At 38.5% G+C, this 26,747-nt stretch overlaps 1 protein-coding gene across 3 annotated transcripts in view; it reads left to right on the top strand.

The window, feature by feature from the left end:
- Nucleotides 1-26,747, top strand: part of LOC127447813 (E3 ubiquitin-protein ligase MYCBP2-like) — a 203,718-nt gene that overhangs the window by 102,792 nt on the left and 74,179 nt on the right. For all 3 annotated transcript variants that reach the window (XM_051709885.1, XM_051709883.1, XM_051709884.1), the window contains exons 33-41: nt 4,170-4,391; nt 4,713-4,904; nt 7,626-7,832; nt 10,581-10,718; nt 10,809-10,987; nt 13,647-13,789; nt 13,884-13,984; nt 14,090-14,308; nt 23,245-23,467. In XM_051709885.1, coding sequence (XP_051565845.1) covers nt 4,170-4,391; nt 4,713-4,904; nt 7,626-7,832; nt 10,581-10,718; nt 10,809-10,987; nt 13,647-13,789; nt 13,884-13,984; nt 14,090-14,308; nt 23,245-23,467 — 1,624 coding nt within the window. The remainder of the gene's footprint in view (nt 1-4,169; nt 4,392-4,712; nt 4,905-7,625; nt 7,833-10,580; nt 10,719-10,808; nt 10,988-13,646; nt 13,790-13,883; nt 13,985-14,089; nt 14,309-23,244; nt 23,468-26,747) is intronic.

Genomic DNA, 26,747 nt, shown 5'->3' with positions numbered 1-26,747 from the left:
TTTAAATGTCTTGTGTGTTTTTTATGCATTTACCAATTCTGGCATTACATTCCCACATTTTATTCAGCTCCGTGTGAGTTAAACACTGGTTGGAATAGGGCAGAACTTTTGCGATGTGTCTGGGAGGGATAATTACACTAACGCACACGCCATAATCACACACGCACAACAGCGATTCCGTGTCAATGACCGAGTGATGGAGAAAGGACCTCTCAACTGTAATTATTTTGTACAAATCAAACCCAGATAGGACTTGACAAAAATGAAGCACTTTGAATTTAATTGCCACAGAAGCACGTGAAGTCGTAACTATCACCTACAAGTCAAACAAGATATATGGCAATGATGAGGGACCGTTGCGGCCGGCTAGCTTGTTGGAGTACTCCCGGCATATGTCTGGTGACACGCCACCTGAAAGTTCAAACAATTTCAACTTTGACCCAGTTGACGCTGATGTCGAAGCATCAGGTAATGTTTACCGGACAATTCTGATGAAGTATCATTACGTGGGCAGTGCCTGCTTTAAAAGCAGAACAAGATGTTGACTGTGTTTGGAACGGCATGTTATCATACTACTATTACTATTTTTGCCATACATAGATGTGACAGAAGCAGTAAGAGTAGTATGGGTAGTTTGCCATTTTGATATGGAGTTCAAATTTCAAAGCGGCCATTGACGTTGGCGTTACGCGGCCTGTTAACGCCCTGATGCGGATCATGTGAATGCAGCTTTTCCATTTACCTTAGCAAAGGGAATAGCAACAGCCTGCCAACCGATTAATATTGTGGGGTGTATGAGGGTTTAAAGATGTAATGCACATTACAACGAATACACAACCAATGGGGACTAATTCTTTCAATTAGTCAATCTCCCAGTTAGACTTTGGGGAACTTTAATGTTACTTGAATTGGTGCTGTTTTAGTGTATTTCTATTTTTATACTGTGGGAGAATTTGTTTGGAAAATGTTTACACATTATTGTTTTTTTTTTTTTGTTTTTGTTTTTTTTTAAGAAGGAACTAAATGCATTTTGACAGGAAAAGAAAGTATATATGGTCAAATTTCAGCACTTTATCTCTGAAATATCATGCGATTTAATTACATGTAATATTTCAGGGTTTCTCGGATCCTTAAAAAGTCTTAAAATGTCTTAAATTCAGTTTTCCCAAATTTAAGGTCATAAAAAGACTTAAATATCTTAAATTATACAACAAAAGTCTTAATTTTTATTTAAAGAGGTCTTAAATTTGGGGGAGGAAAGACAGGAATCGTGATATGACATAATTTGATTATCAAACTTCAAAAGAATACGATTTAATTAAATGCATGCACTGCGTCCTTCAAAGTGAAAGCGCGGCACTGTTGTATGAGTGTGAATGTGAGTGTTTTCAGCTGTTGCAGAGCAGTTCACAATCATTAAGCCATATCGGAAATTTATGACAAGCTATCACTAAAGATCAAGTGTTGATGATGATAATGTAGTTGATGAAATATGACAATGTTTACTTTTAATTGTTTATATCGTTATACGTTGTAGGTAGGGCTGGGCATTTTTTTCTCCAGATTTTTCTGATTAATTAGAATTTGCGTTCTGACATGATTTTGCAAAAAATATTGCAAACGCTATAGTTAGATACGTTGTAAATCCACCAAAGGCTGAATAAGGAAGAGAAAAAGAATTCGTTGTGCTTGTCTTAGTGCCGCTCCCGATCTGATGAGCTGCATGTGTGTGGTGCGCTCCAAATGAACGTGACAGGTTAACAAGGAGACTGATATAAAAGCGGTAATATTCCCAGTACAATTGTTCACAGTGTGATTGTAGCTCCGCTTTCTCCATCATGCAGGTATACACCGGTTTAAGACCATAACTCACCTTGGCGTGCGCATGTTGATGAAGGGTCTCCTTTTCTTTTCTACCCATAAAAAACTGTTAGTTACGTGACAGTTATTGCGCTTAATTTCAAATGAAGGAGAGGCTATATATTGTACAATCAAACATCCGCCGTTCCTTTTGCCATGATGATTCAGATAGATCGCTAATTATTGCTTTGTTCTGTGACGTGTTTCAAGTATACTACATCTATAGCCAACATTTGGCAAGCGATCATTTTGACAAACTTTGCTAGTTGAATTGCATTGATAAATTATTTCATATTGCTGCGCTGCTCAGCATGAACCGCTATAGGGCGTGTCTCTGTCTGCAGGGGTTTATGAATGTACACACAAATTGTTTTTATATACAACGAGTACTTTTTAGATAAACTTGGTTTGGATAAAATTAATACCTACACTGGCTAAGAATTATTTTGCAGTTTTCTTATTTTATTATTTCTGAACATCTGGGTTTATTAGATTTTAATTTATTTTACATTTACACTGTTGTCAACTGCCCCCTGTGGTGCATTTGGTGCATTTGTAAATTTATCTTGCACACCTTTGTTTCCTATAATGAAAAGAACTTGAATTTCTCTAACCAGGATGCCTTGCATTCTAATAAAGAACATACAATTTAAATTATGTTGGAGTTCATTTAAAAGTTGAAAAAATTTAATTGCAAATCGTCCATAAGTTTGATAAAAATCGAGACTTTATTTTATTTTTTTGCCATATTGCCCAGCCCTAGTTGTAGATTATTGTAGGAGTGCACGTTTTATATCCATTATTTGTTTGAATGAGCAATTGGAAGCAGTGAAGCGCAAGCATTTCAAAATAAGAGTCCCTGGTGTATTTCAAAGTTAAAAGTTCCATGCTATGAATCAAATCATTGACTTACATTAAATAAAAACATTACATCATACTGGGAGACTCTGAGAAGTGGTGGTACGCAAGAAAAACTGCCGGTATTCTGTTGACTAAATTAGAGAAGTACAGGTACTGCGTACCGGTGAGTACCCGCCCACTTCAAGCACTGAGCACAATCCAATATTGGTCAACCTCTAATTTTTATCTATTTATATAATGGTACATAAACCAATTTTAATGTGATATATATGTGGAAAACATGTCTTGAGTATTTTAAACTTGCATATAGCCTACCCTGTTTTACTGATAAGCAATGTTAAGGCCATGTTGAATGTGTGCCCCTGCCTGTTTAAGTAAGAGTCTGTGATACATGATTTTTTTTTTAGATTGTGTTGGTTTGTTTTTGGTATGGGGATACAATATAAATTTGATTTGTTCAGGTCTTGAAAAAGGTCTTTAAAAGTCTTAAAATTGAATCTCTGCAGCAACCCTGTATTTTAATCCACTGACAGCACTAACAAAAACATATCATGTATTAAAATAATCGTTTCAAATTAATACAGTAAATAAAATACTGTATTACATTTTTGAGAATCTAAACAGGATTACCATTGAGAATAATGGGAATTACACATCTGAATGCATTACGGTAATGAGAATTTTGGAGGAAATGTGCTAATTTGTCATGAAAATAATGTATAAATTTGAAAAAACGTAATACTATGTCCTAACTAGATGCGACACGATCAGTTTTCAGCATCAAGTAATTTATCTGATCAGTAGTTACATCCTTTTTACTATAAATTCTCCTCCCTGCCCAGTAGGTGGTGAGATGCATGAAGAATGTGAATTGCCAGAAATAAAAGAAGAATGTGAAAGTTAAAGTGGAGATTTGTATTACAAAAAGGACTTAAATATTGGTTTGTTTCTCACCCACACTATTATATTGCTTCCTTTAATATACAGGTAAGAGGAGCTGAATTTTAGGCCAATTAGATCTCCCTGTGGGCGGGGCTACCCAGTGCAAACCTGCTGAAATAGAAACCAAGCAACTAAAAAAATGTCTTGTCCTGGTCGCTGCTGGTCAGGACATGGTGTGTTATGGTCTTAAAAATACACTTTTTTGTACACAAAATAAATGTCTTTCTTTCTTTGGATTATTGGGTGGAATGTGACCTGGCCATGTTTTCATGAGATTTACCCACACTGCCTCTTTAACATACATCTTGCAGTATTCCCAGCTGAACCACTTTCAGTTCCCAGCATGCACAGTAAAAAAGCCTCTTGACAGATTTAGGTCTAATGAATTTGAGCTCTGAAATATCTCCAATGACACACAAAATTAGAAAGATCCACTCAGAAAGAGATTTTTCTTTTCATTGCAACAAGTGATGTACTGATCTTAACATTGACATGTCGACCTGCAGGATATTCAAGAGGCAAACTTCCGCACATCGAGCAGTCGTCTGCTGGCTGCAGTGATGTCGGCACTGTGCAACACATCAGTCAGGTTGACCTCCATCTTGCCCATCGCGTACGATGGGGAGGTGCTGCTGCGCTCCATCGTCAAGCAGGTCAGCACGGAGAATGACTCTGCCCTTGCTTACCGCTTCCCTCTGCTGGTGGCACACATGGAGAAACTAAGTAACGTGAGTACTCACCGTGTCCTTTTAAATTAGGAAGACCAGATGAAAATGAAAACAGTTGGGACTCGTTGGATGTGTGTTAAAATTTTTGGTTTAATTCACAACAATCTGAAACAAAAAGGGGATTTAAGAAACATTGTTCATTTAAAATGGCTTGGATCTGGTATATGGAAACACTACAAGTCAATCCTATATTTTAACATATCTCATGGATTTGAAATACAACTCAAAGCAATCAGAATAATCAATGCATATTTCAAATTCGACATCCATCTGTTTTAGCAGGTACAAAATTCTGTTTTGTTTTTATTGTATTTTGTTTAGACGGAGGAGAATCTGATGGGCATGACGACATTCCGGGAGGTTCTAGAGAAGATGCTTGTTATTGTGGTTCTGCCTGTGAGGAAGACTCTGAGGAAGGAGGTGGAGCTCTTCTCTCCTCATCTGGTGTCCAACACGTGTGGTCTGCTGGCCAGTATTGTCAGTGAACTGACCGCCTCTGCTCTCGGCTCTGAGGTTAGATGGGCAAATGTCATACTGTCTCTTTCTATTTCTCTCTGTCCCACTCCCACCTCCCTTGCTCTCTGCCTTGCATACACAGCAAGAGTATGTGAGTGGAGTGGAGTGACATCTCCCCGCTCAAAGCATTCTGTCCGCTTCACGCTGCTCCAGCTCCACTTCTGGTTGTTTTCAAATTCGCTAAACATTTGGTAATTTGTATAACGTTGATAACGTTGTGCATAACACATGGTAGTTATTTTAATAAAAGTTATATCACTTTATACAGTAGTTAGTTCCGGTCCTTGAATCTGATTGGCCGAGACACATTTCTTGAGTACTGATGTCTCAGAACATCAGCACATAGACACTTCACTGTTTGTATCACTCCGCTTGTGTTCGTGGTGTTCTAAACTAAAGTGTAAGAGCAGTGCAGATGTGTAAAAGAGCTAGATGTGTCTTTTAATTTTTCCCTGTGACATTAAAGATTTTAGCCAGCAGGTGGTGAAAAAAGACTAAATTTGTATGTGTTATAAGCCAGTTAAGTTTGCCGTTCATTTGAGTCAGTGCACGTCAGTCAGCGTGCAGTTTCTTTGAAGTCATCGGCATTGTCTCTCACTCCATGATCGATAGGACTACTACTACAGCTGGGAAATACAGTTAAACTAACAGATTTAGCATCAACACTTGTCACAGCTGAAGAGTCTGAAGAATCTTTCATGTCTGAAGAGTATGTAGTCGGCGAATAGATGCTATTTCTATGCCCAAACTTATTTCTTCAAAACGCAGTACTCAGTCAAACTGAGAGTGTTAGAGGAGGCGGGAATGTGTGTCACCTCTTCTCCATTCTGAACCGGTGTTTGTGTGTGACGGACCACTGACTATAGAGAGTGATACCACAGTGAAAACATTCTGTAGGTGTACAGTCTCAGCCAAAATCAAGTAGTTTTTAACGGGCTTATGATATGCTGGCTTCAGTATTCTGTTATGAGAAAGATTTTTGGCCGGTGCCAGTTCAGAGCGGATGGGGTTACCAAGCGTGATGCCAAAAATAGAAACCAAGTGGTCGACAGAACATCCCATAGCTCGTCACGGCTGGTTTGGACAAAAACTCTGATTAACAGAAAAGATACCTTTAATTGCGTGTTGTTTGCCGTAAGGTTAGGACACGCTGTGACTGTGGCTTCCTCAGCCTCTTCAGTGCCTCTTAGTTTGATTTCCGAGTACTCCGTTTCAAACAAATAAGGCTGGGCATAGAAATGCATCTATTCTCTGACTACAAACTCTCATCAGTTTTTTTTTTTTATTAAGTTCTGATCTAGATATATATGCACGGTTGACAAAAGTGTTCTTTAATAACTCCTGATGTAATTTGCTCAGTGAGAACGGTTCTACCCTTTGTTTGCGGGAGAGCAAATGTCGGTAGGAAAGCTTGACGGCATTAGCAACAGTAACCAAAAGCAGCAGGACTTATAGCGGAGGGTCAGTTCCAGTCCACACCATGGAGAACAGTTAGAACATTAGTTTTAATTTTTAACATCTTAGTGTTAAAAGAGATTCAAAGCTCTCCAAGCTCTCTCTCTTTGTGATGCAAAAATAAATTTCTCCTCCTGCATTTGACTTGTTTCAGAGTCGTCCCACATTCTGTGTGTTCATCTTACACTCAGTCTCACTTGCAGCATAGTGGAGCGTCACGCACACAGATATTTAACACTGTATGCCGTAACCACGATATATATGGCCATACCTCCCAGCCCTATAGAGCAGTATCGGAGCGATCCTGAAGAGAACATGTATGCTCTTACTCCTTGTTCTGGGCAAAATCACGAACTTCCACTTTGCACCGCTCACATACTCTGGTACACACACAACCTTCCATGTCCTTGAGTACACATTTAACTGCATTACAGCAACCCACTGGACATAAATAGCTTTCATCTGTTGGAGGTTAAATATCACTCTGTTTTACCCAGTCATCATGGAAGATTGTTATAGCTGAGTCATGGGCACAGGTGTGTCCGCCACAGGACCACAATGGCCTACTGCTTTCCATCTCTCAGACGGCTTGGGAAAAGGCCACTATCTGGTTGCCATAGCAACCAGCTCTGAAAAAATATGCTGGGCTCTGAAATATTTAATCATTTATAAATTGCTCTTTGTGCAATATCTATAACATGTTTTTTTTTTTTTTTTTTTTTTATATGACTGACTGACTGAAAAGAAAAAAAAACATAGGTGTGTGACCTCGTAAGTTTAGTTAGAATAATACAATAACAAATGTACGAACAACAACAAAAATAGAGTTACAAAATGGCCATCCACTTACATATGTTTCATAATAGAGGAAAATGATTGTTTTTGGTGTTGGTTGTCAAGGAAATTCCTGATCAATAACAAAAACATCACTTGATTCTGCTTATCTCTGCTGCTGCCACTTGGTGGAAAATAAGTGACACTTCATCTTAAAGCCATAGTTCACCCAAAAATAAAGATTCTGTCATTGATACCCTCATGTTGTTGCAAACCAGTATGACTTACTTTCTTCCGTGGAACACAAAAGGTGTAATTTTGAAGAGTTAACACATTTTTGTTTTCCATACAATGAAAGACAAATACAATACAATGCCAAAACAAATTAAAACAGGCTTTAAACCTCCTTGAAAATCAGTACAGAAAATGCTTCCTTTCTAAATTTAAATTCTAGTACACAACTGAAACTTTTGCAATGTGGTTGTGCAGGTGGATGGGCTGAACTCCCTGCACTCTGTGAAGTCCACCCCCAACCGCTTCACTAAGACCAGCCAGGGCCGGAGCTGGAACACTGGGAACGGATCCCCAGATGCCATCTGCTTCACCATGGACAGGCCAGGGGTGGTGCTGGTGGGATTCTGTGTGTACGGAGGAGGAGGCATCCACGAGTTCGAGCTGGAGGTGCTCGCTGATGATGTGAGTCATTTTTTTATATTCATTATTGGTGTGGGGAAAGCTACTTTGAAACTTTCACTGACCAAACTACAAGCCAGTGACTATAAATGGTTCAAGGAACAAAAATGAGAATGGAGCGTAACTAAAAACAGGAACAAAATCCCTTTCAATTGTTCCAGATTGAAAACATTATTTTTAAATGCTGGTAACCGGTTAATAACCGGTTAATTTTGTTCTGATAATAAACGTAACCGAAAACAGGAAGGAAATCCCTTTAAATGTTTCTGGATTGAAGACATTATTTTTAAATGCTGATAACTGATTAATAACCTGTTAATTTTGTTCTGATATTTTTTTATGAAACCAAAGCACAAAGGTTTTATCACAGTAAATTTTCAGTATTACACCACTTCCTGTTGCCTGAAAAAATGAGGCTTCTGTCTTTGTAGGATATTATAAGCATAATTAGCACTTTGATTCTGAAGGAAACCGCTAGTTAGAAAAACCAATATTAAAAAAAAAATTAAAATCATTCGGTCCGCAAAAGGTGTCTCCCACCCTTAGCACAGAGTACTGTCACTTCAAAAAGAACGTTATTAACCGTTCTTTTATTTCGTTCTAACCTGTTACCATTTGGAAAGTAGGCTGTGGAACGCCGGAACCGGAATGAAATATTTCTGCTCAGAACGAATCGAAATGAAAAACATTTTGTTTTTAGTCCCTGCTACAAGCTACATATTTTAAATAGTGCCCAACCGATATTATCGGCCGGTATTAGCCTTTCACCGATATATCGGTATCGGCGTATATATTTTACCGATATGCTCAGATGTGAAAACTTGTTTTCAGAACATATAATGCAGAAAATAATGCTTTAGAATTGGTGTCATTACGTAGTTTGTCCAGCAGAGCGCACTCCGACTCCATTGTTTACAGAGCTGTCTCTGAACTGATGGTGGCTCTGCAGACAGGGCGGAGTTAAGCGGCATCTTCATGGTAAGTTGCTAACTAGTTTGTGAAATACAAGGAAAGTTAATAAACAATGACCCCATCATTTTCCCTTTTCAATATAACTAATATAACATTAACCTTGTCCCTGACAACCATGTCACTCATGTCTGTTTGCTGTTAGCCAGCTATATTTTGTAAGTGCAGTCAGTAATGTAGCAGATTGAAAGGTAAACATCAGAGCATCTTTTTGCAGCTCATCAGACAACAGTGCGGTGGTGGATTGTGTCTGTTGAGTGTTGATTTCACGCTACGCTGTTACCTAGCTGGTGAGACACAATGCTGGTCCATCTTTTACTCTCCGTGACAACGAGCTTATAGCTAACTAGCTAACCATGTAGCTACTTTGCTTGTCAGCTGAGTGGAAGCTAATATGTAAACATATTTTCTCCAAACTGTTTTGTTCAGGATTCATAGTTTGGTGCCCCCTTCAACCGAACAATTCCAGTCATCGCATTTATAAAATGTAATATTGAAAAGTCTGGTTTTCCACCGTTGAAAGTTTCCCCTGAACTTGTATAGCAGAATAGGGTGTAACACCACTTCCGCTGTTTATCTCTTGACTCGGCAGGTGTAAATGCTTCTTGTTTTACAACCTGCCCCTAATTGACTGGCAGTATTAAAATAATCAGCATTTGACTGATACTAAACAATAATACTGATGTTTATTTAGCTATTTATTTAATTTGTATTTATTCTTTATTTTAATGGTCAGCATTTGACAGATACTAAACATACAGTACTGATGTTTATTTAGCTATTTATTTTATTTTTATTTATTCTTTATTTTAATGGTCAGCATTTGACTGATACTAAACAGTACTGATGTTTATTTAGCTATTTATTGTATTTTTATTTATTCTTTATTTAAATGGTCAGCAACTGACTGATACTGAACATACAGTACTGATGTTTTTTAAGCTATTTATTGTATTCTTATTTATTCTTTATTTTCTTAGTGTTCATTTCTACAATTTGTTGACTATGCATAATAATAATGTCAAATATTCTTTGATAAAAATATTTGTTTAATAAAGCAGCCTTCTGAGTACCTTTGCATAGTCATATCGGTGCAAAATTGGTGAACAATCCATATAGAAAAGGTCTGGTTTCATTCCAGCTCAAAAATATACTATATCGGCCATCATATTGGTATCAGTCTCAAAAATCCCATATTGGTCGGGCTCTAATTTTAAAATGTCTAAACTACAATGAAACTACCCTTTTGAAAATTGGTTAGCTACAATACAAGCTAGTAACTAAAAGTAGCTATCTACATTGTAGTTATCTAAGTGGAAAATTGTTGAAAACATATAGCTATATTCAGTAAAGATAATTTAAAGTATTTCAGAGCCCTATTTTTCTGGCACAGAAAAATGATGAGGATTTTGAATGTGTTAATAATTATAGCCTATATTAAAAACATAGTGATTAGCAGCAGCATTTAACTAAATATTTTGCAATCAAAAAAGATCTGAAATGCTGTCAAGGGACTCAAATCTGTGAATCTTTTTTTCAGAACTGATTCAAAACTGATCATTTACTGCACAAGCTATACCGTTTTGAAAGCTGAACTATTATCACACTACTGAAAAATGTTGATAAGCAAGTTGTGTCACTTCTTTTAGTTAGTTTCTCCCCAACACTGTTCATTACGTGATACACTTTTTGCCAGTTAGAGCTTGTGAAATAGTTGTCCCAACATCTCACGCACTTGTTTGCCTCTGTCTTCTGTTCTGTCCATCTGTGCTGTTTTATCAGGCTCAGACGGAGCACCCTGGAGATTCCGCCCACTCTCACAGGTGGACGTCTCTGGAGCTGGTCAAAGGAACATACAGCACTGACGACTCCACTAGTGACATCGCTGAGATCCGCCTGGACAAAGCTGTTCCTCTCAAGGTGATGGGAATTGTACCCATTGATTACACGTGGCAGAAACTTGATTTCGGTACCAACTCTCTTCCACTCTGTTTCTCTTGTTCTTTGTAGGAGAATGTGAAATATGCTGTCCGTCTGCGTAACTATGGCAGCCGCACAGCCAATGGGGATGGAGGTATGACCACCGTACAGTGCTCTGATGGGGTCACCTTCACCTTCAGTACCTGCAGCCTGAGCAGCAATGGCACTAACCAGACCAGAGGCCAAATCCCTCAAATACTCTATTACAGGTCCATTATCTATTTTCACTTTCTTCATGTAATAAATTCATATTACATATAAATAAATGTCTAATTACTAGGGCTGTTGATTTAATGTGTTAATTCAGTGTGATTTAATTATATAACAAATAACCCCTTAAACGCAATTAATCATGTCTGGGACACAATAAGGAATGTTCCTACCATCGGTGCAATTCAAGCTTGAAGTAACACCTGTTTTTAGCAAAGGGCAGTAGGTGCTACTCCAGCTGTATTGGCAACACAGAGCTGTACAGAGTAGAGGTATGCATTCCCACAGAACTCCCGCAGGACCCGTGGAACCCGATTAGATTTATTGCGGCATGGGATTAAATTTCTGAGTTGAAAGCATGAGTGGACCGTTCATCCATGAGTTGTGGGCGGGAGCGAGCGGTCAGAGGATAGCCTGAAAAATGCGATTTGGATATCTTGTTTTATTTTATTCATTGACAAATGTAAAAAAAAAAAAAAAAAAAGATTATTTCTTTATTTTACAACTAATTTATTTTTTATATCAATAAACAAAAAATGCAACGTAAAAATATGCACACAGTACATGCATCAAAGTATCCAATATTTATAGCAGAATATGTAGGTAGTTAATTGCCCTTTAGAAGAATTGCAAAGCAAAGTATGAACACAGTCATCAAAGGATGTGAAACTCAGATTAGAAATGGTCAATTTAGTGTTAAAAAATCAAACTAAGTCAAGTCAGATGGGCATCATGTCACACATCATCTGATAATAGCAATTACAGAAAAATAATATGTTCTTTGTGTACATTTATGGCTTTTGCCCTATGTGGAAAACAAATGTGGGATTGCGGGAACGGGAGCGGTTGGGAAGAAAATTATTATGGGCCAAGAGTGGGTGAACATGGAGTAAAATTCAGCGGGAGCGTTCAGGTGTGGGATAGAAACTTGCGGTAGCGGGCAGGTGTGGGATGGAAAAAAACAGTCCCGCGCAGACCTCCAGTACAGAAAACAAACCACACTAATGATTGCTTGACACTAGCAACAGCACAAGATGAGAACGCCTTGTTACGTTCAAACACAGCTGGACATAGCGCAATTTCAAATGCAGGGATCTCGAGATGTGTTTTCCTAAGTTTCAAACTATGTTTATTTTGACACATCAAATTTAAAACGGGATGTTTATGACATGACGCAACCAAAGTGAGACACTCCAAAAGTGTCTTTCTGATGCATGTCCTTAGAAAAGCACTTATTATAAATCTATTTCTAACATATTGACAAATTAAATTGCAAAATAGAGTGCTATGGACTGTAGACCAATGATAGGCTTCAATGATATGTTCAGTAATATGGAAAAAACAATAAATTGACTTAAAAATCCACTTTTTGTATAGTCTTATAAATGCTTTACTCCTTTGCCATGATAATGTAATGCATTTTAATTATCTGAATTGTTATATTTATAATATACATTATATTATATTTGTAGTTATTTAAATACAAGAATTTATAATTATTTTAGCATTATATATTGAATTATTATTATTTGTGGGCCTTTCTCAGCAAATATTTATATGTGCGATTAATTCGATTAATTAATCAGCATCTGATTTAATTAATACAATAACCAATTTTAATCGATTGACAGCCATGCTAATTACATCTACAGAGACTTTCTTTTTGGTACTCATCATTACTGATTCAGTTACCTGTTTTTAGTAATTAATCAAATTATTTTCCCAGTGTATTGGGAAAAAAGATACCAAAGAGAGAAATTATATCCACTGACTTAGATAAGAGATTTTTCAGTCATTATTGTTTTGCATGCATATTTGTTATTACTTTACAATAAAGTTACAATAAGGTTGCATTAGTTAACTCAATATTTAATATGCACTAATAATGAACAATACTTCTACAACATTCAGCAATCTTGGTATGTGTTAATTACTACATATATTAAATAAATGTTTTACATTAAAAGTGGAAAAAGTTAACACAAGTCAATGCATTGTGAACTAACATGGCCAAATTTTGATAAAGGAAGACTAGCCAAGACCGGTAAATCCTGTAAAAAAATTGTTGTTCATTGTTAGTTCATGATAGCTAAGGGACTGTTCACAATGAAAGCAGTTAGTCAGTGTTCCACTTTTTCGATATTTTCTCTGTGTATACATGTGCTAGATGGACTCTTTGACTACTGCGTCACATTTCACTGTTTTTTTAGTGTCTTGCACAGAAGCACTGCATTTTTCAGATGCCGTGTCAAGTTAAAAAGATCTTATACAAATGCATCTTTAGACACCTGTTTTCTGTTCGGTCTGAACAGTCCCTAATGCATTAACTAATGTTAACAAATACAACATTACAGTAAAGTGTTACCATGTATTTTTATGTGTATAAACACAAAGTTGGCTTTGAGCTGCGTTATTGGGTTTAACACATAATCAGACCACATTTTCCTGTAATGAAGTATTTTTTAGTAACTGCATAACAATTGCTGATCTGTCGTTACTCGCGTTAGATATTATGTGATTTTTATTTGATCAAAATGCTCTCCCTTTCATTTGCTTGACCAGAATACGTGTTCAGACATTCCGTATCGGATACTGTCTGCTGTATGTGTATTGGTGCATCCTTAGATTTAAGTCATGTTGATTGTGTTTGTGTCACAGGAGTGAATATGATGGTGACCTGCAGACGCAGCTGATAAGCAAAGCCAATGAAGAGGACAAAAACTGCAGTCGAGCTCTGTCTGTGGTCAGTGTGGTTGTGCGAGCAGCCAAAGACCTTCTCCACAGGGCCTTTGCTGTGGACGGTGAGGAGCCTTTCACAGATCAGCTTTATTAGTATACATTTACAGTTAATCTGTAGGATGCATTGATTTATTGACATCACTGATTTCTCTTCAGGCGAAGACATCCCAGAACTCCTGAGCTCCTCCAGTCTCTTCTCAATGCTGCTTCCACTCATTTTGGCATACATCGGTCCTGTGGCTTCCTCTTTGCCTAAGGTAAGCATGTTTATAAGTGTGTATTATCTAAAGTTTTTTTTTCTCTTACAGTATCTTTCCCGGTGACTAACGGTATTACGTTTTTAATTTTGTCTCTTCCTTTAGGCTGCTGTGGAGGTGTTTGGTTTGGTGCAGGAACTTCTTCCAGCTGTTTCTGCCCTCAACCAGAAATACGCCCCTCCCGCCTTCAATCCCAACCAATCCACAGACAGCAACACTGGGAACCAGCCAGAGCAGGGCCTATCAGCTTGCACCACCTCTAGTCATTATGCTGTCATAGAGAGTGATCACCCGTACAAACAGGCTGGTGTCACTCAGTACAAGGTACAACAGTAGTTTTAACGTCCTGATATTGAGCAAAAAGAGGCGGAAATCACATGTTGACTAGAGCTGGGCAATGAAAAAACCCTAACCCCTCATTTGTTTTTCAGAGAATCCATAATTTCAACCAAACAGCTGTTGTTCATGTAGATTCAAATTTTTAAATACAGTAAAATTTACTTAATAATCAAGTCATATTTTCCACACAGTTTTTTGGGTCATTTACAAACACAAAAATGTATCAATGTCCTTTATTCACCAATACAACAATACATAGTAACCAGATAGGTAAAGTTTGTCATGAAAAAAGATTTTGGCCTGACAAAGCCTTGTCTGAATGTCTAAGTTTTAAAAGTTTGATGTTTGATGGTACAGTAAGGCAGATAGATAGATAGATAGATAGATAGATGGACAGATGGATATAGAGAGACAGATGGATGTATAGATAGACTGATAGATAGATAGAGAAGATCAGCTTTGAGCAGATTAAATGCCTTGTATGGGTTTGTTTACATTTTAATTTTTGACAGTTGGAGCATGAATTAACAAGCATTCCCTTGGGCCATTTGAACTTTCCATCATTGTAAGTCTATAGAATTTTTCAATGTTTTTATTGTCCGCTGTGTGAAAAAACGTAATTCCGATCAGTTAGAAAAGACATAGCACCAGAGACTATTTAGCAGAGATGGGCCACTTCTATTAAAATTAATGGGAGAAATTGGAACGCCCAGCCAAGAAGCTCTAAAGGTCAACGGATGTAGAAAGGAAGTCCCGCCTTACAGGTAAAAGAGCAAATCACCTTTTAGATACAGATATCACCTGTCAGTCGTCTCGAGAATGCGCATTAGCTATACAAGCCGGGAAAATTGAGTTTTTTAGCGTAATCTGAGGTAAAGAAGCACAATTTATGATATCAGCATTGTCAGATTTTACTGCTGATTTGAGATGTCCTTTGATCGTAATCTTGACCATCCATTTTTGAGATTTTGGTGTTCCCTCATTCAAGTACATAGGAGCTGCACTGGCATGACTTAAAATATTCTCCCGAGAGCGTACCAAAGATGGCCGACAGTGGACTGACTTGCTAGAAAGACTCTGATAGCACACAGAGTCAAAACAGTCTGAAGGTCTGTGCCGAGTTTGGTGGATGTAACTTGAAATCTCAGATAGGAGTTACAAGCGATAAGTTTTGTTTTTGTTTATGGATTAAAAAAAAAAAACACTGAACCATAGGCCTATACCATGAAGCAAGTTGAACAAACACTGGTTACGTATGTAACCGTTGCACTATAAATTTCGGATGACAGCCAGAGATGATGTTACAGTAATGGATGATCGCAGCGCCAGCCAGATAGGTCGAAAAAAAAGTATACCAACAAAGTCACATAGTGACGTAAACTGAGCTGAGGGAATATAAGCCACTGCAGCTCGGCACCCAGCCTTGGAACATTTTTGCGCATTCCGAGTGACGAGAAACTCTGGCGGTCATCCAGAATTTACAGAACCAAGGTTACATAGGTAACCAGTGTTCTGTTACATTTCTCCTGACTGCCAGAGAAGGTTTTACAGTAATGAATGTCCAATACCAACAAAGTCACGAGGAATTGACTCACCAGTCAGCAGGGGTTATCACCAGAGAACAGCCGAGCCCACATCATGGGATGAGGCAACACTGATGTTGTAGAATCTTGCAAAAGTGCATGGGGACAATCAGGTGGCCGCAGCACAGATGTCAACGAGGGAAACACCCCTGAAGGAAGCCCATGAAGAGGAGACCGCCCTGGTGGAATGGCAAGTGACTCAGGCAAGGGTCGTTGAGCCTTCTTGTATGCCATGGTGATAACCTCCACAACCCACCGTGAAAGCCTCTGTTTTGATAGAGGGGCACCCTTTTTAATGCTCCCAAAACAGACAAACAACTAGATTGTCTCCACTGTGCAGTAGCCTCTACATAAGATCTCAAAACCTGCACGAGGCACAAGGAAAGAAAACATCCATCATCATTGGACTCAAGCACTGTTAGTTGGAAAGAAACAGCTCAATGGACTGATAAATGAACTGGTTCAGGAGCACCTTAGGAAGGAAGGTAGGGTTAGGCCAGATGGTAACACCAGCACCTTCTGGTTTCCATCTCATGCAGGACTGACTAATGGACAATGCATGAAGCCCGCTAACCCTCTTAGTGAAAGCAACGGCCAGGAGGAAGGTTGCTTTCAAAGACTTCCACTTAAGGTCTACATTCTCCAACGATTCAAAGGGAGGTAGACACAGAGATTCCAACACCAAAGGTAAGTCCCTCACTGGGGAACGGGAGTGTGAGCAGGATTAAGAAGTCTTGCACCCTTAAGGAAGCTGCAAAGCAAACTGTGGGAACCTAGATACGAGCCCCAAGCAGTGCTCACCTGTTCTCCTGGATGTAACCAGTTCCTGGACAATGCACCTGCAGCCTGTTTGGCTACCCCCGGCAGGTGGACAGCCCTCAATGATGCGAAGCGGGGAAGTGACCAGGTGAGAACACTGTGAGTGAGCCTAACAAGCTCCTTGACTTCATGCCCTCTTGATGTTTCAGATTGAAAACAGTTGAAGTATTGTCTGAACGCACAAGCACATGTTGGCCCGCCAGCACTGGAGAGAAGTACTTCAATGCAAGAAAAACTGCACGAAACTCCAGAAGGTTGATGTGGTCCATAAACTGGGCTTCTGACCACTAGCCGCTGATGCCTCTGTGGTTCCAAACTGCACCCCAACCCGTGAGGGATGCATCGGTTGTTACCACCTCTTGATGGGAGGGAACAACGCCTAATGGAATGCCTGCTACCAAAAAGTCCATGGAAGTCCACTGCTGAAGGGCATATGTGCAGTGGTGAAACACCACAATCAGTCGGTGAGGATGACAGGATGGATCCAGCTGAAGGCTATTGTTCCACACCTGCAGGGGGCATAGGTGAAGCAGCCCCAGGGGAATCACGGAAGTAGATGCCGTCAACATCCCGAGCAGCCTCAGCAATACCCCATACTGAAGGGTCGTCCCAGATGAAATTCAGCAAGAAGCTTCATTATGTCCGCTGTCCGGGACTGAAAAAGAGAGGCACGCATCGTGACAGAATTGATTGTCACACCGATGAATGTGATGGAATGTGCCATAGAAAGAGTGCTCTTTTTTTCGGTTCACTGAGAGACCCAACCTGGCAATATGATCCAGCAACCGTTGAGTGTTGTGAACAGCTTGAACTCTCGTCTGAGCACATAAGAGCCAGTCGTCCAGGTAGGGTAAAATCTGCCACCCTTCGGACCACAGGGTTGATAGGGCAGCTTTCACACTTCTTGTAAACACTCAAGGGGCCAGAGAAAGGCTGAATGTCAGAATCCTGAACTGATATGCTTGGTTTTTTAAACTGAAGCGTACAAACTTCCTGTGATGCACGGCAATCGGAACACGAATGTATGCATTTGTCAGGTCGATGCTCGTAAAACCAATCTCCTTCTGTCACCGACTGAAGAATGTTGTCGTGCACAACATGAGAAAGGGGAGCCTCTTAAAGAATCTGTTGAGTCTCCTTAAATCTAAGATTGGATGGAAACCTCTGTCTAGCTTTGGAACAAGGACGTAGGTTGAGGAAAATCTGTCCCATTGAACTAGGGGGTGAAATTTCTCTATTGCTCTCTAACAAGGAAACAATTTCTTGAGAGAGAGCTGCTGAATGGACTGAGTCTAACACCACAGTCGGAATGAGTCCCGAAAAGTTCAGGGGCTGGCGTCGGAACTGAAGAAAATAACCTTTTGATAAAATCGCCAAGACCCAGTGGTCTGATACTGTGTCTCTCCAGTAACTCCGATGATGAGCTGAGAAGCATCTGACTACCGGCCCAAACACTTCAGGCCATGAAAGTCTGGCCTTTTGAAGTTGTAGGGGGGCGCTGACATGGTCCCCATGGAGCACGGTGGGAAGAGGGGCTACCCTGGCTATGACGCACTTGGACATCATCAGAGCCACGAAATCTCTGCTGGGTATGTGGTTGATTGGTGGGAATTTGACGGGAGTGTGGCTGTGTAGGCGTGTAACGATGATGAGCAGGCGTAGTTGGCACCCTGAAATTTGGGGCACGTTGCACCTGTGTTGGTTGCTGGGTGGTCGCGGACAGCTTCACGTACTTTTCCAAAACTTCAGAGACGTTGGGACCAAAAAGATGTCCAGGAATGATGGGTAGGTCCTTCAAGATCTTTTTGTAGTCCTCTGGTAATCTGGCCTGAGCGAGCCATACCTGTCGGTGAGCTGTTAGAAGCATCACAGTGAGAGAGCCCAGTTCTTGTGTCACGTGACCCATGGACAGTAAGGCTGTCTGCAAGAACTGTGGGACAGAGGGGTCCACTTCAACAGACTCAAAAGAGCTAGTGGCTGAAAAAGGAGAGGCGGTATCCTCTTAGTTTGATAAACGTGATTGAGTATCCTCAGTGAAGCCCGTTGTAGCTGTACAGACCATGCCTGCTGGTTGAAGGGACTGCAGGAGTCGCTTCATCTCTGCCATATTTGAGGAAAGGCCAGCAGCCTTTTTTGACAACAGATGCTCTGCAAAACGACTGCCTTTAGAAGTGGATCTTTTCTTAGCAGGAGTTGTCCCAGCAACTGCAGGTTTTTTTGAGGTCTCTACTGTGAAAACCGGTTCTGGTTCTACAAGATTAGATTCCTGGTTGCAGTCCAGATAAGCAAAACGCAACTATCTCTCAGACAAAGGCAGCAAGCTACAGTGTGGGCACGGATCCATAAGTGCTTCATGCAGGTGTTGAAGTCCCAGGCATGATGGGCAGCAAGACGATGCGATGAACACTATATGAACTAATCCAAAGGTGAAAAAGTGAAAGAGGCTGGGTGCCGAGCTGCAGTGTCTTATATTCCCTCAGCTCGGCTTACGTGACTTCGATGGTATACTTTTTTTTCTACCTATCTGGCTGGCGCTGCGATCATCCATTTCTGTAACACTTTCTCTGGTAGTCAGGAGGAATGTAACAGAACTCAGGGTTCCAGTATTGGTTTCGAGTGACAAAACAATCAGGTTTTATTGGTACCATGATGCTGCTCATCGACTTTCTCTGTCAACTCAGGCTTTAATCCTGAGTTTAAGATTAGTTCACATGCTCGTGCACATAAATGACGATTGCAGCGAGCAGCCAATCACATGAAACATGGAAAGAGCGCAATTCAGCGGAAAGAGTCAGTGGGATTTATCTCTCCGCTGAAGGCCGATCATTATGAAAATATGAAGAATTCAAATACATTTAATCAGCACATCAGGAGATTGTTATAAAAATATGAATAATGAAAACAAATTTACACTGCACGAGATTGCCATTAAATCATGAAGGAATAAACATGATGATTTGCACAGCACAAGGGATCACTGTACAATTATATAAAAATTAAAGACATTTACACTGCAAGAAGAAACACAGCGGCTGCTGCGAGAGCTCAAGAGGACTGCTGGAAACAAATTCTGTATGTGATAAAAATATAAAACAGCTGATATATCAATGCGTAAGTGAATTCATATAGGTTAACAACAAGAACACAGGATTATTAATTTTAAAATCTTAAAACCTTTTATTTAAAATATTAAAGCTTTTATATTAATTTAAATTGAAAGCTTAATATAATTTAATGCTATTACAAATTAATATAGGCTACTGAATAATTAAAAAGTAAGCACGTGGAATACTGTATGCAATAATTAGTATGCAATACAAAGACCTATTTGTTCTTTTTTTTAAGATGTACACTGCTGTTCAAAAGTTTTTGGTCACTTGCCTGAAATGTTTCTCATGATCTTAAAAACCTTTTGATCTGAAGGTGTATGCTTAAATGTTTGAAATTAGTTTTGTAGACAAAAATATAATTGTGCCACCATATTAATTTATTTAATTACAAAGATTTTATTTAAAAAAAATATATATTTTTGAAATGGATGACTTGAACCGAATAATTAAGAAAAGCAGCAACTAAGTGCCCAACATATAGATGGGAACTCCTACAATACTGTTTAAAAAGCATCCCAGGGGGATACCTCAAGAAGTTGGTTGAGAAAATGCCAAGAGTACATTTCTGCAAAATCTAGGCAAAGTGTGGCCACTTTGAAGATGCTAAAATATAACACAGTTTCGATTTATTTTTGATTTTTTTTTAGTCACGACATAATTCCCATAGTTCCATTTCTATTATTCCATAGTTTTGATGACTTTACTGTTATACTAAAATGTGAAAAAATAAAAATAAAGAATGAGTAAGTGACCCTAATCTTTTGAACGGTAGTGTATTTTAAAGGTGTTTGGGAGGCATTTGTCCCTTTTATAGCCTTCTTGTACAGTGATTATACTTTTAAAATGTAAAAAAAACTATCATTATTGGCAGGCATTTTATTAATCCATCTTACTAGCTCTTTTATAGAAAGCCTAATATTATTTTTGTTTATATTTTTTTTATAGATATTTTATTTTTATGGTGAATGGGTAAATTAAAAACAATTACAGTGTTTTTAGATAAAATAAAGACTGCTGTATATCAACAGTGGTGTGAAAAAGTGTTTGCCCCCTTCCTGATTTCTTATTTTTTTGCATGTTTGTCACACTTAAATGTTTCAGATCATCAAACAAGTTTAAATATTAGTCAAAGATAACACAAGTAAACACAAAATACAGTTTTTAAATGAAGGTTGTTATTATTAAGGGAAAACAAAATCCAAACCTACATGGCCCTGTGTGAAAAAGTGATTGCCCCCTAAACCTTATAACTGGTTGGGCCACCCTTAGCAGCAACAACTGCAATCAAGCGTTTGCGATAACTTGCAATGAGTCTTTTACAGCGCTGTGGAGGAATTTTGGCCCACTCATCTTTGCAGAATTGTTGTAATTCAGCCACATTGGAGGGTTTTCGAGCATGAACTGCCTTTTTAAGGTCATGCCACAGCATCTCAATAGGATTCAGGTCAGGACTTTGACTAGGCCACTCCAAAGTCTTCATTTTGTTTTTCTTCAGCCATTCAGAGGTGGACTTGCTGGTGTGTTTTGGATCATTGTCCTGCTGCAGAACCCAAGTTCGCTTCAGCTTGAGGTCACGAACAGATGGCCGGACATTCTCCTTCAGGATTGTTTGGTAGACAGCAGAATTCATGGTTCCATTTATCACAGCAAGTCTTCCAGGTCCTGAAGCAGCAAAACAGCCCCAGACCATCACACTACCACCACCGTATTTTACTGTTGGTATGATGTTCTTTTTCTGAAATGCGGTGTTACTTTTACACCAGATGTAAGGGGACACACGCTTTCCAAAAAGTTCAACTTTTGTCTCATCAGTCCACAGAGTATTTTCCCAAAAGTCTTGGGGATCATCAAGATGTTTTCTGGCAAAAATGAGACGAGCCTTAATGTTCTTTTTGCTCAGCAGTGGTTTTCGTCTTGGAACTCTGCCATGCAGGCCATTTTTGCCCAGTCTCTTTCTTATGGTGGAGTCATGAACACTGACCTTAACTGAGGCAAGTGAGGCCTGTAGTTCTTTGGATGTTGTTGTGGGGTCTTTTGTGACCTCTTGGATGAGTCGTTGCTGCACTCTTGGGGTAATTTTGGTCGGCCGGCCACTCCTGGGAAGGTTCACCACTGTTCCATGTTTTCGCCATTTGTGGATAATGGCTCTCACTGTGGTTCTCTGGAGTCCCAAAGCTTTATAACCTTTTCCAGACTAATAGATCTCAATTACTTTCTTTCTCATTTGTTCCTGAATTTCTTTGGATCTCGGCATGAAGTCTAGCTTTTGGTCTACTTCACTTTGTCAGGCAGGTCCTATTTAAGTGATTTCTTGATTGAGAACAGGTGTGGCAGTAATCAGGCCTGGGTGTGGCTAGAGAAATTGAACTCCACAGTTCTGTGATAAACCACAGTTAAGTTATGTTTTAACAGGTGGGGCAAACACTTTTTCACACAGGGCCATGTAGGTTTGGATTTTGTTTTCTCTTAATAATAACAACCTTAATTTAAAAACTGCATTTTGTGTTTACTTGTGTTATCTCTGACTAATATTTAAACTTGTTTGATGATATGAAACATTTAAGTGTGACAAACTTGCAAAAAAAATAAGAAATCAGGAAGGGGGCAAACACTTTTTCACACCACTGTATATTTAGACTCTCAAATAAAAATGTTATCATAAAGAGTTGATTTTGTGGAAGTGCGCTTTAAGAGAAACAGGAAAGTGACATCATTGTGTCAGAGATGTCCCTTTACTCTGCTGATTGGTTCAGTGTCTGTTAGCGATCTGTTACTCAGAACAAAACCTGCCATGGAGCAGTTTAGCCATATAGTGTAAGTTACTATGGCGATGAACACCGCTAAAAGCAGACCAACCTTCATGGTACCTGATGCAAACTATACTGAAACTACCTGGCTAGCAACCGAAACTGGCTTCATGCATAGGCCACATGTCTATAGAATAACAGTATGTCAAGCTAACATAATAAATGGTAATATGTACCTAGATATACTTGTACTAAAATGTTAAATACATGAAAATAGCAAAAAAAATTTTGTGAGGACTAGTAAGTTTAATAAAACTGATTTGAATTCTGAAGTCAGTCGAACTTACCAACTCTTACTATTGTTCTTGCTGCTGAAGTTATAAACATCTGTCTTAAAGCTCTTGTACTCAAGTCACGAGACAAGGAATATCTTAAAACTAGGACACAGTCTTTTGGAAACTTGATAGCCAAAACACTTTAAAATCATTGTAAATTTACAGTGTTGCTCAATTTTATGTCACCAGCAAAATCATTGTGAATATTCAGTATATAGCCCAGCCCTATATTAACTATGCCTGTGAATCTTGAACAAATTGAGATACAGTGTGACCAGTATTCCATCATCAGAGCTTTTTAGCACCTTCCCTCTGCACTTGCTTCAGGTTTCTTTCCCAGACTGTGTTCGCTGGATTACCGTTGAATTTGACCCTCAGTGTGGCACGGCACAGCCAGAGGATGTTCTACGTCTGCTAATACCCAGCCGATCACTGCACTTTTCTGGGCTCACCTCCAAAGCTCTGGTCCACGAGACCATCAACAGCTGGACGGAGCTCAAGAAGTTCTTTGGCTCTAGTGGCTGGCCCACCGCCATCTTGGTGCTGCCAGGTAACTGTCACATCCCAGACTGCCATACACAGCCGAAAACATGTGATTCTTCTGTCCACTTAGATGATTTAAGGAAGAAAAAAAAATTATTTAAAAGAATCATTCTAGTTTTTAAGGGTCGATTAATAGTTAACTTATATTGTGTTTATCTTTAATTATTTATTTCTTTTTGTTATTTTGAAGAGTGTGGAAAGATTACATTTGCCAGAATTTCACTATTATGGGATTTTCCCAATGGTGACTGGGTGTTGTTTTTTTCTTGTTTTTTTCTTCATGAACTTAAATCATATTTTCATTTCATTTGATACTTGTGTGCAGTTAGTAATTGTATTATTGTTTTATTATTCATTTATCAATACTGTTCTCATTACCATCATGGCAAGCATTTTAGAGAGCAATTAAGTTTTTCCAAAAAAGTGAGCACATCTCTGACAGAGCGGCAGGGCGACAGTTTGAAGATAAGAAATGTTTGTAGGATTATTTCAATCAAGATTTTTACATCATGCTCTCAGAGCAGCTTTGTTAGGTGTCATTATCAAAACTGTCAGTATTTGATCATTTTAATTCAGAAACAATTTATATATTTTAAAACTGGATAAGCCTTGGACTTGCTAACATGATTTAGCTAGCAGTCAATTTACTTATAACTTCTATATAGGCACATATATGGGGACTTAGGCACATAATGTTTAATTATTATAGAAAATTATTAAATTAAATTATAATTATAAATTAATTATAAATTATAATTAATTATAATTATAATTATACATAAGATGTTTCACAAAAGCATTTGTCTTAAGATGGTTATATATATCTTCAGCTTTAGTATGTCAATAGGAAATATAAATATAAGACTCCCAAACATTACTTTTGCAAATAGAAAAGATTAGATTAGAAGAACAGGGAGCCCTGCAACAGATGTCATGGCCCCCACAAAGCCCCCCACTGAACATCGTGTCAGTCTGGGATTACATAAATAGACAGTAGCTATATATATATATATATATATATATATATATATATATATATACAGTTGTGCTCAAAAGTTTGCATACCCTGGCAGAAATTGTGAAATTTTGGCATTGATTTTGAAAATATGACTGATCATGCAAAAAAACTGTATTTTATTTAAGGATAGTGATCATATGAAGCCATTTATTATCACATAGTTGTTTGGCTCCTTTTTAAATCATAATGATAACAGAAATCACCCAAATGGCCCTGATCAAAAGTTTACATACCCTTGAATGTTTGGATTTGTTACAGACACACAAGGTGACACACACAGGTTGACACACACAGGTTTAAATGGCAATTAAAGGTTAATTTCCCACACCTGTGGCTTTTTAAATTGCAGTTAGTGTCTGTGTATAAATAGTCAATGAGTTTGTTAGCTCTAACGTGGATGCACTGAGCAGGCTAGATACTGAGCCACTGTGTGTGTGTGTGTGTATATATATATGTGTGTATATATATATATATATATACACACACACATACACTGTTGGCCAAATGTTTGGAATAATGTACAGATTTTGCACTTACGGAAAGAAATTGGTACTTTTATTCACCAAAGTGGCATTCAACTGATCACAATGTATAGTCAGGACATTAATAACATGAAAAATTACTATTACAGTTTGAAAAAAAATGTTCAGAACTTCTTAAATTACTTCAAAGTTCTCATCAAAAAAAATTCCATGTGCAGCAATGACAGCTTTGCAGATCCTTGGCATTCTAGCTGTCAGTTTGTCCAGATACTCAGGTGACATTTCACCCCACGCTTCCTGTACCACTTGCCATAGATGTGGCTGTCTTGTCGGGCACTTCTCACGCACCTTACAGTCTAGCTGATCCCACAAATGCTCAATGGGGTTAAGATCCATAACACTCTTTTCCAATTATCTGTTGTCCAATGTCTGTGTTTCTTTGCCAACTCTAAATTTCTCTTTTTGTATTTTTGTTTCAAAGTGGCTTTTTCTTTGCAATTCTTCCCATAAGGCCTGCACCCCTGAGTCTTCTCTTTACTGTTGTACATGAAACTGGTGTTGAGCAGGTAGAATTCAATGAAGCTGTCAGCTGAGGACATGTGAGGTGTCTATTTCTCAAACTAGAGACTCTGATGTACTTATCCTCTTGTTTAGTTGTACATCTGGCCTTCCACATCTCTTTCTGTCCTTGTTAGAGCCAGTTGTCCTTTGTCTTTGAAGACTGTAGTGTACACCTTTTAATGAAATCTTCAGTTTTTTGGCAATTTCAAGCATTGTATAGCCTTCATTCCTCAAAACAATGATTGACTGACTAGTTTCTAGAGAAGGCTGTTTCTTTTTTTTCTTTTTTTCTTTTTTTTGTGCCGTTTTTGGCCTTTGATCTTAAGGCATACCAGTCTATTGCATACTGTGGCAACTCAAAAACAAACACAAGGACAATGTTGAGCTTCATTTAAAAAACCAAATATCTTTCAGCAGTGTTTGATATAATGGCAAGTGATTTTCTAGTACGAAATGATCAATTTAGCATGATTACTCAAGGATAAGGTGTTGGAGTGATGGCTGCTGGAAATGGGGCCTGTCTAGATTTGGTCAAAAATGCCTTTTTTCAAATAGTGATGGTGTTGTTTTTTACATCAGTAATGTCCTGACTATACTCTGTGATCAGTTGAATGCCACTTTGGTGAATTAAAGTACCAATTTCCTTCCAAAACAGCAAAATCTGTACACAAACTTCTGGCCACCAGTGTAGATATTTATATATATGCTTGCTAAATCATGTTAGCAAGTCCAAGGTTTACCCATTTTTTTTCTCCAAAAATAAAATAAAAATATATCATAGCCATTGCATGTCACTACCATTACACACCTAATGCATCTAAGTCCAAACCACTGCACAATTTACCAAAATCAACTTGTTGGTTGCTCAAGGCCATAATCAGGTCTTTATTCCAGGGCATTTGATAAATGTTTTGACATAATGAAACCTAGTTTGAAGAAGTTTGATTTTTAATATTTTAATTAGTTAAAAGTTTAATTATGCTTTCATGCTGATTAATGCACAGGTTTGCGAGCCAGTTCAGTGAATACAATTTATGGACATTGATTAACATCATTTCCAGGCCCTTGAGCGAGTGTCTTTACACTGTCAACAGATAAATTGTCCCCCAGATGATAGATGAACTCCAGCTTCCAACCGGATAAATATGGGGTTGTTTACAGAATTTAATCTCTATGAAGACTGTCATTATTTGGGCATCTGCCACACTGCTGTCATTATTCAAGAG

Source organism: Myxocyprinus asiaticus, chromosome 11 (assembly GCF_019703515.2).
Source record: "Myxocyprinus asiaticus isolate MX2 ecotype Aquarium Trade chromosome 11, UBuf_Myxa_2, whole genome shotgun sequence".
Lineage (NCBI taxonomy): Eukaryota > Metazoa > Chordata > Actinopteri > Cypriniformes > Catostomidae > Myxocyprinus > Myxocyprinus asiaticus.
This window is presented reverse-complemented; position numbering and strand designations above follow the sequence as displayed.